The sequence below is a fragment of the Onychostoma macrolepis genome, chromosome 09, assembly GCF_012432095.1.
Source record: "Onychostoma macrolepis isolate SWU-2019 chromosome 09, ASM1243209v1, whole genome shotgun sequence".
NCBI classification, from domain to species: domain Eukaryota; kingdom Metazoa; phylum Chordata; class Actinopteri; order Cypriniformes; family Cyprinidae; genus Onychostoma; species Onychostoma macrolepis.
The window spans coordinates 412,073-428,727 of record NC_081163.1 but is presented as its reverse complement, the minus strand read 5'-3'; the positions used below and the strand labels follow the sequence as shown (position 1 = coordinate 428,727).

At 42.0% G+C, this 16,655-nt stretch overlaps 1 protein-coding gene across 3 annotated transcripts in view; it reads left to right on the top strand.

Annotated features, from left to right (window-relative positions):
* The window catches only part of LOC131546890 (inactive dipeptidyl peptidase 10-like), a 70,695-nt gene that overhangs the window by 41,513 nt on the left and 12,527 nt on the right, over positions 1–16,655 (top strand). For all 3 annotated transcript variants that reach the window (XM_058786979.1, XM_058786981.1, XM_058786978.1), the window contains exons 2-6: positions 1,664–1,778; positions 1,967–2,062; positions 4,837–4,931; positions 5,350–5,424; positions 16,355–16,407. In XM_058786979.1, the coding sequence (XP_058642962.1) occupies positions 1,664–1,778; positions 1,967–2,062; positions 4,837–4,931; positions 5,350–5,424; positions 16,355–16,407 (434 nt within the window). The remainder of the gene's footprint in view (positions 1–1,663; positions 1,779–1,966; positions 2,063–4,836; positions 4,932–5,349; positions 5,425–16,354; positions 16,408–16,655) is intronic.

Here is a 16,655-nt window from a genome sequence, read left to right as displayed (position 1 = left end):
TTAAGTAAAGATCATGTTCCATGAAGATATTTAGAATTTACTACCGTAAATATATCAAAACTTCATTATTGAATAGTAATATGCATTGCTAAGAACTTCATTTGAACAACTTTAAAGGTGATTTTCTCAATATTTAGATTTTTTTGCACCCTCAGATTCCAGATTTTCAAATAGTTGTATCTCAGCCAAATATTGTCTGATCATAACAAACCATACATCAATGGAAAGATTATTTATTCAGAATAATAATAATGATTATTATTATTCATTTTGAAAAATTGACACTTATGACTGGTTTTGTGGTCCAGGGTCACATATATTGTCAGGTAAATGTTCATCCCTTATGTAAATAAACTATAGAAATGAATTGTGTCTTTTGCAGAATATTTCCGTTTTACTGTGAAAAGACATCTACTCTCTGTCTCTGTGAGATTGCAGAGGTTTCCAGATGTTGTGTTCAGTGGCTGGTTGCATAAAATGCTTAGATTAGTCTTACAAGTCATCAGATTTTTTTTTAAATAACTTTTTTAAGCCAGTTACATAACAAAAACGTAGATTGGTCTAATTTTAATCCAAAAAGTAAGAGTTGCTCAGTGGCTTGGACTGGATCTTAAGACAGTGGCTAAGTTTATGTAATCGGCCCCTCCCAGGTGAAAAACGTACTTAAGGATCATTTTTAGTAGTATTTTTGCACAGTGACATTGCTGACGTGGTTTTTTTTTATGGTTTTTGAGCGGTTCATGTGTGTGTGTGTTTTCTGTTGGGAAACACTATTGATTGTGGTGTTTGATGGCGTGTGAAGGACCGAGATCCTCCGCTCGTGTTGAGAGATGAAGCATGAATCTGTTCGTCCTCTGACCGTCCTAAACATGTCCTCGGCGAGGTCAAAGCGAGCGTTTCACGTGTCACCTCACTAAAAATAGCGGCACACTCTCTCAGACTCACGCTCACCGCCGAGGTTTGAGGAGTTCATTTTCATCAGTTCCTTGTTTTATTTTCATATTATTGCTCTCTGAAGTTGCAGCAAATCACCACATCACATCTTTAACCCTTTCATCTGTTCTGCAGAGAGCTGTAATGTGGAAGTGTTTGATGACTTTGACCGTTGCAGTATTTCAGTAATTTATGATCCTCTGAAAGGACAGCGATTATCATTGACTGAAGACATAATGTACAAGATCTAAATATGACTGTCCTTTAAATCAGGGTCAGTTTGCTCTTCTAAACTGGACCAGAGTTTTCTTTTGGTCACGCTGATCTTGAAATTTCACTGTCTGTATTAGTGTTTTATCACATTCACTGCTGAAGTCCGTGTGGAGATCTGACGATATCTCCGAGTAGTTTCAGTCTCTATACCAAGATAAACATTATTTTTCATCAGTGCGCAGAAACACTCCTGTACAGTGTTTCTAGTCCTTCATGAAGGTGAAGGTTTGAGAGGTTGATGGATGACTGAAGTGTTGGAGCAGAAACCCTTTGTCCATCGTGACTCCACATTAACTGCTTCATACGAGTCGTGCTTCTGTTACTCAGATCATTCACTCATCTATCATCAAGTACAAATGAACTCAAATTAAACCTTTATTATTCCTAGATGTTCAACCCTCAGCATTCCTGAGCCGCTGAAGAAATCAGGTGTTTGTGTGTGTTTGTGTTTCTGAAGGATCTGTCGGGCATGAGTCCTCCTCAGAGGAACTGGAAGGGGATCGCGATCGCTCTGCTGGTCATTCTGGTGGTCTGTTCTCTCATCACCATGTCTGTGATCCTCCTCACTCCAGGTACTGCAGCAAACACAGCTTCATGTTCTCACAGCGCTCGTGAAGTTCCTTCCTGAAATCAGTCTGGCAGATTTCTGCATTAGTAAAATCTGGAGCGTTACGCGATCCGCCGTTTGTTATGTGACGCGTGACGCCTTCAGCGGCTCTGTTTCTGACCCGACGCTCTTGTCTGTCTGTTTATGTGACAGTGGATACGCAGCCCGGCAGTGACACCAAGCTGACGGTGGAAGATATTTTCAGCGCAGATTTCTACGTACACGACCCTGAAGCTCACTGGATCAACGGTAAGACGACACGGCCACAGAGCCACTCGCGCCATTCATTTCTAATGGATCTCATTCATTAATCATCTGTACACCGTCATGAGCTCTTAAGCACAGCTGATCGCAGAGGATGATTGATCACGACCGCAGACGCTGAGCAATAAACATTATAAAACCAGCCGTTTAAACGAGAAGAAACCCTCTGACCGACACGTAAATCTAAAATTGTTTTGTTACTGCTCTTCTGGTTTATCTGAAACACTTGAGACTGCAAATATAGACCAGCAATTTAAGCAGTTGCCCAGCCGCAGCGTCGTTACTGACTGCGTAGAAATGAGTGGAAATATGTGTAGTCGTTGTGATCAGAAATTCTGCCCATCTAAAGTGGTAAATGCAGAAGATTTCACAGGCAGAAACAAAGCAGAACTTATGGTTGTGCCAGATATTTAGTTTCCCTTGAAAGTGCAAATCCCTCAAAACTCTGAATGACCTCAGAAGATCTCAGAAGATCCAGTGTCTGCTTCTTCATCTGAAGCACAGGAATCGACTTGAACAACCGGTCAGTCAGATGCACACTGCAGCAGCTCTGGACATTATCGTGTACAGATCTGATCAGAGCTCAGTTATCTGGAGTGTGGGCCATCTATCATTTACTATTAGGTCTGATGTATATTTATATGGAAAGCATCAGATATTAAATGCAGTGTGTTTCGGTGAAGTCACATCCTGAGCTGTTAATTTGAAGCTTCCTGCAGGACACTGAGCAGGAGCACAATGATTTGACATTTGTAATTTTCACATATTTTCCCCGTCTCTGTGAGGCTGTGAGAGTGTCATTCCATTGGAGCTTATTCCTGATTGAAGACATCAAATACTGTTTCCTGCATCACAAGAACCAATGAAACGCAGTAGAAATAGTTGGGCCAGCCTATAGGAAGTGAAAGTGTTAGAATAATTCACATCATGGAGTGTGTGAAAGAATCTGATGAACGAACTTGACCTTTTAGATCTGTGAAAATAATCTAGTTACTGAAATATTTTTGCCATATCGGGCCTCACAGGCCTCGGCATTGTGAGTGTGTGTGTGTGTGTATGTTTTTGTGTGCGTGTGTGTGTGTGTGTGTGTGTGTGTGTGTGTGTGTGTGTGTGTGTGTGTGCGTGTGTGTGTGTATGTGTGTGTGAGTGGTGGATGTGGTAGTTGCTATGGTAACAGGAAGGGGGAAGGGGCACTCAGGTCTTACACTGGCGGCAGCAGCATGAATATTTCATTGTGTGTGTGTGTGAGTGAGTGAATGAGTGTGTGTGTCTGTGTGTGATGCAGTGAATCCTTCAGCTCCTGCTTCTCTTCCAGACAGATCTGTGTTTATCAGTCACTCCAGACTGCAGCTTAGCTCTGTTCTTCAGCGAGTCTCAACCATGGATGTGATGCAGCTCAGTCTGACGTAACTCTGAGCGTTAGATCGTCCTCTAGCGAGCTTTTGTGTGTACGCTCAGTACGTGACCTTCAGAACGAGTCAACGCATCACATCTGCAGAGAAGAAGAGAATAAATATTTCACAGCAGCGTTTCTCCCGTCTCATGAATGCTGTGCTGCTGTTGAATAGAGACTGTCCTCTGACTGACGTTCCTCTGGATCTTCTAGACAAACCTCTCACTGAATTCAGCTCTTACTTGTGTATGTTGTGCTGCGCCCTGGAGCTCTTTGAGTCGAGCCGTTTGTGCTGTTACACATCAGATCCATCATCCGTTTATCAGGGATTGTGTAAATGAAGTGCAAGAGAAATCTGCTGTAGTTTAAATTTATTTCTTCACATGAAAGTATTCTTCAAATGCACAATACCATTGCTGGAAAATGAGCCTTTTAGACAAATTTTTATTGGATTTTTATTTAGACATATTTTATTGGATGGTCCTGGTATTGTTACTTGTTTAGTAAGATTTTACCTGAAAAGACTAGATTTTTTATCATATGTTAATTTTTAAAAATCTAGTATAATTTTATCTGCTTTATTTTTGTATTTATTTGGTTTTATTTTGTGTCTAACTTGAATTATTCCAACTCCGTTTTTGCCATGAAGATAGCCTTAAATGCTGAAATGGCAATAAAAATAAATAACTACTACTACTCATCCAGCCTTATGATGGTCTACAAATTACTCCACAGTCATAGCAAAGATCTCCTGACTTTAGCATGTTTTGGTTCCTCAAGTGTTCAGCATTAAATGAGGTGTGACAGTTAAATGAGTGTTCAGCACTCAGAGTTTTGTTCCGGTTTAGAGCTGGAAACAGAGCTTTATTAATGTTTCACCGTCTGCTTTTCCTCACTGCGGTCAATAGCAGCTCCGCAAGACTCTCAGACTGGAAATTTACCTTCACAGCCATCATGCAGCTCATAAATGTGAATAACCTGACATGAAACAGATGAGCAGCTCTGCCTGTTTATCCGTCTGAAGATAGATCAGACACGAGCAAGAGCGCAGGTCAAACACAGGAAAGAAAGGAACTCGTTTTGAAATAAATAGGACTTAGCAAATAAATGACAAGCAGCAGCTGGTCTGTTAGCTGCATGACTGTAAAATCTAATAATGCACAGAAGGATTTTGACCAATCAGATGTGTGTTTGTATTCATTTACACATAGCTGACTGTGTTTACATTAATAAATCACCAAGATGAGCACTTTGACCAAAAGGTGCATTTGATCCTGCATTGCTGTGAGATGTGAATGCTCTTCAAAACCTTACAAACACAATTTGCTATTATATATTCTCTTTTTCCTCTTTCACTCTTTGCCAGAATCTGAGGTCATCTACAGAAATCACCACGGTCATGTAATCAGGTTTAACATCCTCACGAACGAGACCGAGATCGTGCTGAAGAACACCACATTCGTGAGTAAAACCTGAACATGCGTTTACATACGCCTAATGCAATTTGCAGAATGTTAATCATTACTAAAATAAGAGGCATCAAGAATGTTGTGAGTTTGTTTATTTAGTAGTACCCAGAATAATCTATTCCACCTAACCGATGTTTACAGTCCACAAGACAAAATGATAGCTGAATTTACTCCAATGAGCCTGTTCAATGGTTTACATAATAATTCATAATAAATTCAAGACCACAGAACTGCTTTTATAGTATAATTACCTTTTATCTATAAAGATCAAGAAAGTTGAATTGTTTTCATGATATGAGGCACTTAAGGTTTTCATAATGAGACATTCCCAGCAGAAATGTTGAAGTGCAGTCTGTAGTTTTTGGGACATGAATGCAGTAATGAGGATAACATCATTCGTGTTTTTCCAGGATACTTTCAAAGCCACCAGATACTCCATAAGCCCAGACATGAAGTATGTGCTTTTCGCCTACAATGTCAAACAGGTATGTGCTGCTTTCTGTAATAAAACAGACGTGTTCTTTTTTAATAGTTAAAGGTACAGTATGTCAGAATTAGAAAACCTGTTATCATTGACGCTGGTGGCCCGTAAATAAACTGCAGCCAGTTACCATGAGCGTGTGCTTATTCACACTCACTATAAACACGCAAGCAAATGTTGTCCAAAACAGAGATAACACACAAGAGACCAAATGTCATTAACAGATAACAGATCATAGCCTAATTAACAGCCTAACCCTAACTGTTATGATTGTTTTATGTCACAGACTTTGGATTTTTCCAGAAAAACGTCTCAGGTTATGCATGTAGCCACGGTTCCCTCTAGGGGACACTTTGGGGAATGCTGCCAGCATGACCAGTGTGTATAAAATGACTCCAATCCTATTGGTCCACGTGGCCCGTCATAGGGGGGTTCCCAAGAGTATAAAAGGGCACCTGCTGAATGCATCACCAACTCAATTCAAGTTTATTTGTATAGTGCTTTTTATAATACAAATCGTTGCAAAGCAGCTTTACAGGAAATTATGTTTCTACAATATATTTATATATTGTAGAAACTCAATATATTTAACTTATAGCAAAATTCGGTAATTTTGTATATTGTCTGAGGATGGGCATCCTCTGAGGTCCTCTGAGGGGTTGGCATCATCTCTTCTCAGGTGTTCGGTCATCTCAGATCATTTAAGGGTTGGATCCAGACTGAAGCTTCTGTAATTCCTAGTTACCACGGGATGTCAATAATAATAATGTGCATTTGATCAGATATAACTGCAGTACAAGGTTATGAGATGCATTATGTGAATGCTTGGCTAAAGAGATGTGTCTTTAATCTAGATTTAAACAGAGAGAGTGTGTCTGAACCCCGGACGTTATCAGGAAGGCTGTTCCAGAGTTTGGGAGCCAAATGTGAGAAAGCTCTGCCTCCTTTAGTGGACTTTGCTCTCCTAGGAACCACCAAGAGTCCAGAGTTTTGCGACCTTAGGGAACGGGTTGGATTGTAGCGTGATAGAAGACTAGTTAGGTACGCAGAAGATAAACCATTAACGGCCTTATAGGCAAGTAATAATAGTTTGTAACTGAAACAGAACTCAATAGGGAGCCAGTGCAGAGACTGTAAAATTGTGGTAATATGATCATATTTTCTTGACCTGGTTAGGACTCTAGCCGCTGTATTTTGCTCTACCTGTAGCTTGTTTATTGAAGATGCAGGACAACCAGCTAGCAGTGCATTACAATAGTCCAGTCTAGAGGTCATGAATGCATGAATTAGCTTTTCTGCATCAGAAACAGATAACGTTCCGTAGCTTGACAATGTTTCTAAGATGGAAGAATGCTGTTTTTGTAACATTGGAAATATGATTTTCAAAAGACAAGTTGCTGTCTAATATAACACCCAGATTTTTGACTGTAGAGGTAGTAACAGTACATCCGTCTAGATACAAATTGTAATCTAAGAGATTCTGTGTACTGTTTTTTGGTTCAATAAGTAATATCTCTGTCTTATCCAAATTTAATAGGAGAAAATTATTGGTCATCCAATCTTTTACATTTTTAACACACTCTGTTAGCTTAGATAATTTAGAAGTTTCATCTGGTCTTGTTGAGATATACAGGTGCTGGTCATATAATTAGAATATCATCAAAAAGTTTATTTATTTCACTAATTCCATTCAAAAAGTGAAACTTGTATATTATATTCATTCATTACACACAGACATTTGATATATTTCAAATGTTTATTTCTTTTAATTTTGATGATTATAACTGACAACTAAGGAAAATCCCAAATTCAGTATCTCAGAAAATTTTAATATTACTTAAGACCAATACAAAGAAAGGATTTTTAGAAATCTTGGCCAACTGAAAAGTATGAGCATGTACAGCACTGAATACTTAGTTGGGGCTCCTTTTGCCTGAATTACTGCAGCAATGGCATGGAGTCGATCAGTCTGTCGCACTGCTCATGTGTTATGAGAGCCCAGGTTGCTCTGATAGTGGCCTTCAGCTCTTCTGCATTGTTGGGTCTCGCATCTTCCTCTTCACAATACCCCATAGATTTTCTATGGGGTTAAGGTCAGGCGAGTTTGCTGGCCAATTAAGAACAGGGATACCATGGTCCTTAAACCAGATACTGGTTGCTTTGGCACTGTGTGCAGGTGCCAAGTCCTGTTGGAAAATGAAATCTGCATCTCCATAAAGTTGGTCAGCAGCAGGAAGCATGAAGTGCTCTAAAACTTCCTGGTATACGGCTGCGTTGACCTTGGACCTCAGAAAACACAGTGGACCAACACCAGCAGATGACATGGCACCCCAAACCATCACTGACTGTGGAAACTTTACACTGGACCACTTTCAACTTTACACTCAAGCACCGTGGATTGTGTGCCTCTCCTATCTTCCTCCAGACTCTGGGACCCTGATTTCCAAAGGAAATGCAAAATTTACTTTCATCAGAGAACATAACTTTGGACCACTCAGCAGCAGTCCAGTCCTTTTTGTCTTAAGCCCAGGCGAGATGCTTCTGACGCTGTCTGTTGTTCAAGAGTGGCTTGACACAAGGAATGCGACAGCTGAAACCCATGTCTTGCATACGTCTATGCGTAGTGGTTCTTGAAGCACTGACTCCAGCTGCAGTCCACTCTTTGTGAATCTCCCCCACATTTTTGAATGGCTTTTTTTTCACAATCCTCTCCAGGGTGCGGTTATCCCTATTGCTTGTACACTTTTTTCTACCACATCTTTTCCTTCCCTTCGCCTCTCTATTAATGTGCTTGGACACAGAGCTCTGTGAACAGCCAGAACCTGGAGTGCGATCAGATAATCAACCAATTCAGCACAGGTGGAGCTTGACTAGTTGATCAACTTAATTAGCATGATAAATGTATATATACAGTATCTCACAGAAGTGAGTACACCCCTCACATTTTTGTAAATATTTTATTATGTCTTTTCACGTGACAACACTGAAGAAATGACACTTTGCTACAATGTAAAGTAGTGAGTGTACAGCTTGTATAACAGTGTAAATTTGCTGTCCCCTCAAAAAAATAACTCAACACACAGCCATTAATGTCTAAACCACTGGCCACAAAAGTGAGTACACCCCCAAGTAAAAATGTCCAAATTGGGCCCAATTAGCCATTTTCACTCCCCGGTGTCATGTGACTCGTTAGTGTTACAAGGTCTCAGGTGTGAATGGGGAGCAGGTGTGTTAAATTTGGTGTTATCGCTCTCACTCTCTCATACTGGTCACTGGAAGTTCAACATGGCACCTCATGGCAAAGAACTCTCTGAGGATCTGAAAAAAAGAATTGTTGCTCTACATAAAGATGGCGTAGGCTATAAGAAGATTGCCAAGACCCTGAAACTGAGCTGCAGCACGGTGGCCAAGACCATACAGCGGTTTAACAGGACAGGTTCCGCTCAGAACAGGCCTCGCCATGGTCGACCAAAGAAGTTGAGTGCACGTGCTCAGTGTCATATCCAGAGGTTGTGTTTGGGAAATAGACGTATGAGTGCTGCCAGCATTGCTGCAGAGGTTGAAGGGGTGGGGGGGTCAGCCTGTCAGTGCTCAGACCATACGCCGCACACTGCATCAAATTGGTCTGTATGGCTGTCGTCCCAGAAGGAAGCCTCTTCTAAAGATGATGCACAAGAAAGCCCGCAAACAGTTTGCTGAAGACAAGCAGACTATGGATGTGGATTACTGGAACCATGTCCTGTGGTCTGATGAGACCAAGATAAACTTATTTGGTTCAGATGGTGTCAAGCGTGTGTGGCGGCAACCAGGTGAGGAGTACAAAGTCACCTTTATTTATATAGCGCATTTACAATACAGATTGTGTCAAAGCACTTAACAGTATCAAATTAGATTCAACTTTAGATTAGATTCAACTTTATTGTCATTACACAAGTACAGGTACAGGGCAACGAAATGCAGTTTAGGTCTAACCAGAAGTGCAATAGTAGCAAGTGCAGTATATACAATGGTTGAATAAGTGCAGGACAAGGATATGTACTGAGTATATGTATAAATATATATAGAAAGATGGTTATTAATATAAACAGAATTTACAGGTGAATATGTATAGTGAATAAATATACAGAAATTACAAGTGAATATGTATAGTGAATAAATATACAGAATTTACAGGTGAATATGTATAGTGAATAAATATACAGAATTTACAGGTGAATATGTATAGTGAATAAATATACAGATGGCTATTACTATAGGCAGAATTTACAGGTGATATGTACTATCAATATAATATATATACAGATGACTGTTACTATAAACAAGGTGTAAAAGTGCAGTGGAAGTGATTGCGTATTATAATTAGACATACGGTGCAAAATATTAATGTAAGCATTGATAATGTAACAACAGTCGGCAGTGCAAATGAGTATAGTCCAATTTAGGTATGGTAGTGCAAGATACAAAAGTAAACAGTTGTTACTGTGATAAATATTTACATTCAGTAGTGCAAATAAGGCAGATGTGAGGTAGGAGAGAAGAGTTAATAATATATGAGGAAGTGGATCAACGGGGGGTAGAGTTCAGTAAAGAGACAGCTCTGGGGAAGAAACTGTTCTTTAGTCTGCTGGTCCTGGTCCGGAGGCACCTGAAACGCCTGCCGGAGGGCAGGAGAGAAAACAGTCTGTGGGCTGGGTGAGAGGAGTCCTTAAGGATGCTGCGAGCTCGATGCAGACAGCGTTTCCTCTGGATGTGTTCGATGGCAGGTAGTGGAGTCCCTGTGATGCGCTGGGCAGTTTTCACCACCGCTGCAGTGCCTTGCGCTCCGCAACAGAGCAGCTCCCATACCATACTGTGACACAGTTGGTCAGGATGCTTTCTATTGCGCAGCGATAGAAGTTCACCAGGATAGCTGAGGAGAGCTGATTCTTCCTCAGTGTCCTCAGAAAGAAGAGGCGCTGGTGAGCCTTCTTGACCAGGCTGGAGGTGTTGGTTTTCCACAACATGTCCGCCGAGATGTGGATCCCCAGGAACTTGAAACTGGAGACACGCTCAACAGCCATTCCATTGATGTGGATGGTGTCGTGTGTGCCTCTTGACTCCTTCCTGAAGTCCACGATGAGCTCCTTCGTTTTGGTGGTGTTGAGGAGCAGGTTATTTTCAGTGCACCATGTGGCCAGGTGCTGGATCTCCTCCTATAGGCAGTCTCATCGTTGTTACTGATGAGGCCAATCACCGTGGTGTCGTCTGCAAACTTGACGATGGAATTAGATCCATACACAGGCTTGCAGTCGGAGGTGAAGAGGAGTAGAGAAACGGGCTTAGCACACAGCCCTGTGGTACACCAGTGTTAAGTGTGATGGATGTGGAGCAGGTGAATCCTGATCGAACATTCTGGGGTCTGTTGGTCAGGAAGTCCAAAATCCAGTTACACATTGAGGTATTGATGCCCAGGTCTCCAAGTTTGGCTATTAACTTGGTTGGGATGACAGTGTTGAATGCTGAGCTGAAGTCAACAAACAGCATACGTGCATAAGTGTTCTTATTGTCCAGGTGAGTGAGCACAGAGTGCAGTGCCATGGAAACTGCGTCCTCTGTGCTCCTATTGCTACGGTAGGCAAACTGGTGTGAGTCCAATGTGGATGGTAGAGAGTCTTTTAGGTGTTCCAGGACCAGCCGCTCAAAGCACTTCATGACGATGGGTGTGAGTGCTACAGGGCGGTAGTCATTAGGGCACCTCGGACTAGAGTGTTTTGGCACTGGCACAATGGAAGTGCATTTAAAGCATGTTGGTACGGCTGCTTGGGCAAGAGACAGGTTGAAAATGTCTGTAAAACCCCAGCGAGCTGCTCCGCACATGCCCTGAGAACACGACCAGGGATGTTGTCTGGTCCAGCAGCCTTGTGCGCTGATCCGGCTCAGTTCCTTGCAGACATCTGTGGAGGAGAGTATGATTGGTGGGTGGTCATCTGAGGGATTGAGCTTGGTGGCAGTTTCTCTGTTGTCTCTTTCAAAGCGAGCATAAAAGTAATTTAGCTCGTTCAGGAAGTTGACATCAGTGGCTGCGGGGGTGGAGTGGGTGGGTTTGTAGTCACTGATGGCCTGAATGCCCTGCCACATGCGTCGAGGGTCAGAGTTGGAAAAGTGTCCCTCTATCTTTAGCTTGTAGCAGTGCTTGGCCTTTTGATGCCCCTCTTCAGGTTTGCTCTGGATGTGCTGTAGGCTTGTGCATCTCCTGATCTGAAGGCAGTGTTGCGTGACTTCAACAGGAGTCGCACTTCCTTGTTCATCCAAGGCTTCTGATTTGGATATGTGGTGATCTGTTTCTGGGTTGTAACACTGTCAATGGTGATATTGATATGATCCAATACAGAGGAGGTGTAAGAGTCAATGTCTGTGTGAGCGCCACTGGTGGCTTGAGAAGCAAACATACTCCAGTCTGTGTGTAGAAACCTTTCCTGGAGTGTGGAATCTGCCCCCGCAGGCCACACTTTGATGGTCTTCACTGATGGCTTCACACGGTTGATGAGGGGTGCATATTTGGGGTGAGGAACAAAGAAAGGTGATCTGACTGTCCCAGGTGGGGAGGGTGTCGCAACGTAGCTCCAGCCATGTTTGTGTAAACATGGTCTAAGGTTTTGTTTCCTCTGGTGTGACAGGAAACATGCTGGTGAAACTTGGGTAGCACTGACTTTAAGTTTGAGTGATTAAAGTCACCTGCAACAATAAAAGCCGCTTCCGGGTGATCAGTCTGTTGTTTACTGAAGTTCTTTCATAGCAAGCTTGGCATCAGCATCCGGGGAATATAGGCTGCAGTTATAATGGTGGAAGTGAACTCCGCGGTAGATAAACGGTCTACATTTAACCATGAGAAACTCAAGGTTAGCTGAACAATGACTCCCAACAATAGCAGAGTTTGTGCACCAAGCTTTGTTAATGTAAATGCACAATCCACCACCTCTGGTCTTACCGGAGCCATCTAATGTTCTATCCGCCCGAGTGTGTGGCGTCCGCTAGCTCAATAGCGGTGTCCGGTATTCCGCTGTTTAACCAGGTTTCCGTGAAGATTAGGACGTTACAGTTCAAAAGTTTCTTGCTGTGTGTGATGCTGAGTCGAATCTCCTCCATTTTGTTCACTAGCGACCGTACATTGGCAAGGAAAATGCTGGGTAAAGAGAGCCGGTGTGGTGTTAGCCTTAGCTTAGCTCTTAGTCCTCCGCTTCCCCGCCTTTGTTTACGATCTCGACGCCGCCTGCGAGCACTTCCGCCCGCCGGGTAGGGTGCATAGCCTCGGTGTCCTAGCGATCTCAGGAAGGAGTCGAAGATTGTCCATAAAAGTGTCGGAAATTCGCAAACCGATATCCAAAAGCTCACAACGGGTGTACGATGTAAAGGCACAACTGTTCTGCACGAACAGGCCCGAGATGAGTAAGAAAAATACAGCAAAATTGCAAAATCTGGAGAGACCCAGAGCCTCGCGATGTACTCGCGCCGCCATCTTGGGTATTCACGCCGCCAAATTGGAGGATAGAGTGTCAGTAATGTATAATGATAAGATTAAACACTCAATTTTCAGTTAAAGGCATTTCATTATTGAATTCAGAGATGTCATTGTCTAGCTCGATTTAGTTTAAATAGTATCTGTGCAATCAAATCGGCGATAATCGCTAGAAATTAAGTGTCCCCAACTGAGCAAGCCAGAGGCGACAGCGGCAAGGAACCAAAACTCCTCTGTGACAGAATGGAGAAAAACCTTGGGAGAAACCAGGCTCAGTCGGGGGGCCAGTTCTCCTCTGACCAGACGAAACCCGCAGTTCAAAAGTTTATATTTCTATTTAATTTTGTTGCAATTTCTAACAATAGTAGTATTATGTAGTTAGGTATTTTATTATATTTTAGTTATTTTGTTATTTTTGGTTGATATATCTGGGGATATATCTCTGGGGTCATCTGGGTGTCCTGGTCTCCGCTGGCGATCAGGGCTGTAGACATCATCTCTTGGTGCTGATCCACCATCTGATCGGATACGGACTGAGAAACAGACTAGGAAAGAAACAGACAAATATTAGCGTAGATGCCATTCAACTTACGATGTAACGAGTACATCGTGTGTTATGGTGAGTGTTCCCGGTTCCGGTTGATCTAATTAATGCAGCCTAACAATCCTTTAACGGATTTGAATAATAGAAGCGTATTAATGTGTTATGTGTAAGCCAGGCTAAAGAGATGGGTCTTTAATCTAGATTTAAACTGACAGAGTGTGTCTGCCTCCCGAACAGTGTTAGGTAGACTGTTCCAGAGTTTGGGTGCTAAATAGGAATAGGATCTGCCGCCCGCAGTCGATTTTGATATTCTAGGTATTATCAAACGGCCAGAGTTTTGAGAACGCAGCGGACGTGGAGGACTATAATGCGATAAGAGCTCGCTCAAGTACTGAGGAGCTAAACCATTCAGGGCTTTATAAGTAATTAACAAGATTTTAAAATCTATCCGATGCTTGATAGGGAGCCAGTGCAGTGTTGACAGAACCGGGCTAATATGGTCATATTTCCTGGTTCTAGTAAGGACTCTAGCTGCTGCATTTTGGACTAACTGTAGTTTGTTGATCAAGCGTGCAGAACAACCACCCAATAAAGCATTACAATAGTCTAACCTTGAGGTCATAAACGCATGAATTAACATTTCTGCATTTGACGTTGAGAGCATTGGTCGCAATTTAGATATGCTTTTGAGATGAAAAATGCAGTTTTACAGATGCTAGAAACATGGCTTTCAAATGACAGATTGCTATCGAACAGCACACCTAGGTTCCTGACTGATGAAGAAGAATTGACAGAGCAGCCGTCAAGTGTTAGATAATGTTCTAGGTTATTACATGTGGGGTTTTAGGTCCGATAATTAACACCTCTGTTTTTCAGAATTTAGCAGTAAAAATTACTCGTCATCCAGTTTTTATATCGACTATGCATTCCGTTAGTTTCTCAATTTGGTGTGTTTCACCGGGCCGCGAAGAAATATAGAGCTGAGTATCATCAGCATAACAGTGAAAGCTAACACCATGTCTCCTGATAATATCTCCCAAGGGTAACATATAGAGCGTGAAAAGTAACGGCCCTAGTACTGAGCCTTGAGGTACTCCATACTGCACTTGTGATCGATATGATACCTCTTCATTCACTGCTACAAACTGATGGCGGTCAGATAAGTACGATTTGAACCATGCTAAGGCACTTCCACTAATGCCAACAAAGTTTTGTAGTCTATTCAAAAGAATGTTGTGGTCGATAGTGTCGAACGCAGCGCTAAGATCCAGTAGAACTAATAAAGAGATACAACCACGATCAGATGATAAAGACAAGTGTGTCTTGCCTACAGTCAAGCATGGTGGTGGGAGTGTCATGGTCTGGGGCTGCATGAGTGCTGCCGGCACTGGGGAGCTACAGTTCATTGAGGGAACCATGAGTGCCAACATGTACTGTGACATACTGAAGCAGAGCATGATCCCCTCCCTTCAGAGACTGGGCCGCAGGGCAGTATTCCAACATGATAACGACCCCAAACACACCTCCAAGACGACCACTGCCTTGCTAAAGAAGCTGAGGGTAAAGGTGATGGACTGGCCAAGCATGTCTCCAGACCGAAACCCTATTGAGCATCTGTGGGGCATCCTCAAACGGAAGGCGGAGGAGCGCAAGGTCTCTAACATCCACCAGCTCCGTGATGTCGTAATGGAGGAGTGGAAGAGGACTCCAGTGGCAACCTGTGAAGCTCTGGTGAACTCAATAGGAACAAGCGTGAGCGGAGCGTTATCATTGTGACTCACCACAATGAGCTCGAGTCATGCTCGACTTACCAGGAAGATTCGTTTCACACATGTTGGTGATGTATTCAGCAGATGCCCTTTTATACTCTTGGGTTCCCGCCTATGACGTCACTGGCCACGTGGACCTTTAGGATTGGCGTTGTTTTACACATGCTTCAGACACCGGTCATGCTGGCAGCATTCCCCAAAATGTCCCCTATAGGGGGACGCAACTCATGGGCAGCCTAGAAAATTCTTACATATAGTACCTTTTAAAGAAATATTTTGTCCCTGAAGGACAAGAATGTCACAATGAATCATTGAGCTGAATGCAATAGTGGCATTAGACATTTACCGTATTGACCCGAATATAAGACGTTGTTTTTTTCTTGGAAATACATCTGAAAAAACACGGTCGTCTTATATTCAGGGTCTAGACTTTGACATGTCAATAATACACCCACAACAATAGGTGGCGCCAAAAACACATAAAACGAGTGTGCCATGAAATATGTAACGTAATGTGTGTTGTAAAGATCGCGAGTGAAAACAAAAGAAAAAGAAAAGCTTACAGCGGCACAAGTCGTGACTGTCATGTTAGCCAGATGGGGACCAAACTTATAATTCATATATAATATAATTATATTTATAATATAATTCAGATGGGCTACCTGTTATTTTTATGGTATATCAAAAAGTTTATATTTTTCAATGTCATTGTTGGTACATTTTACCAGAATTTACCATACATTCAAAACAAAAATTAAAATAGGAAAAATATGCAATATGAAAATAATTTTACAGAGAGAGAGAAAAAAAACAACAACAAGATTTGGTTTTCAAAAAGCCTTTTTCCAAAAGGTACATCTGGAAAAAGGGGGGTCGTCTTATAATCAGGGTCGTCTTATATTCGGGTCAATACGGTAGTTTGTTCACGTACAGTATATTTAAAGTTATTGTAAGCAAGCATTCAATAAGAACTCTTATTCTATTAATATGACTTAAATATTGAGCTTAGGATCAGACACTTAATATTCTCTCTATTATTGCTAACTGCGAATCAAAGGTAATGAAGTCATTTAAACTTTCTTCAAGATTGTTGTGCTTAATATGGGTTGTTGTTTTCTGACCGCAGGTTTACCGGCACTCTTTCACGGCGTCCTACATCATATACAGTATTCACACCAGGTGGAGTAAGAGCTTTTATTGATCTCACTGTATCTCACAGACATACAGAGAATACAGGGAATAGGATTCAGTATTTAAACAGGACTTTACTGTACAAAGTGTTGTAGGCAGAACCATGTGAAATGAGCTGAGGGGTTCAAATATCGTGAAGCAAAGTACTTCATTACAGTGTGTAAGTAAATAAGTCCTGATGGGAGAGAAAGAATGGTGGTTTGAACATACTGCCGTGATGTTGAACACTGTTCTGA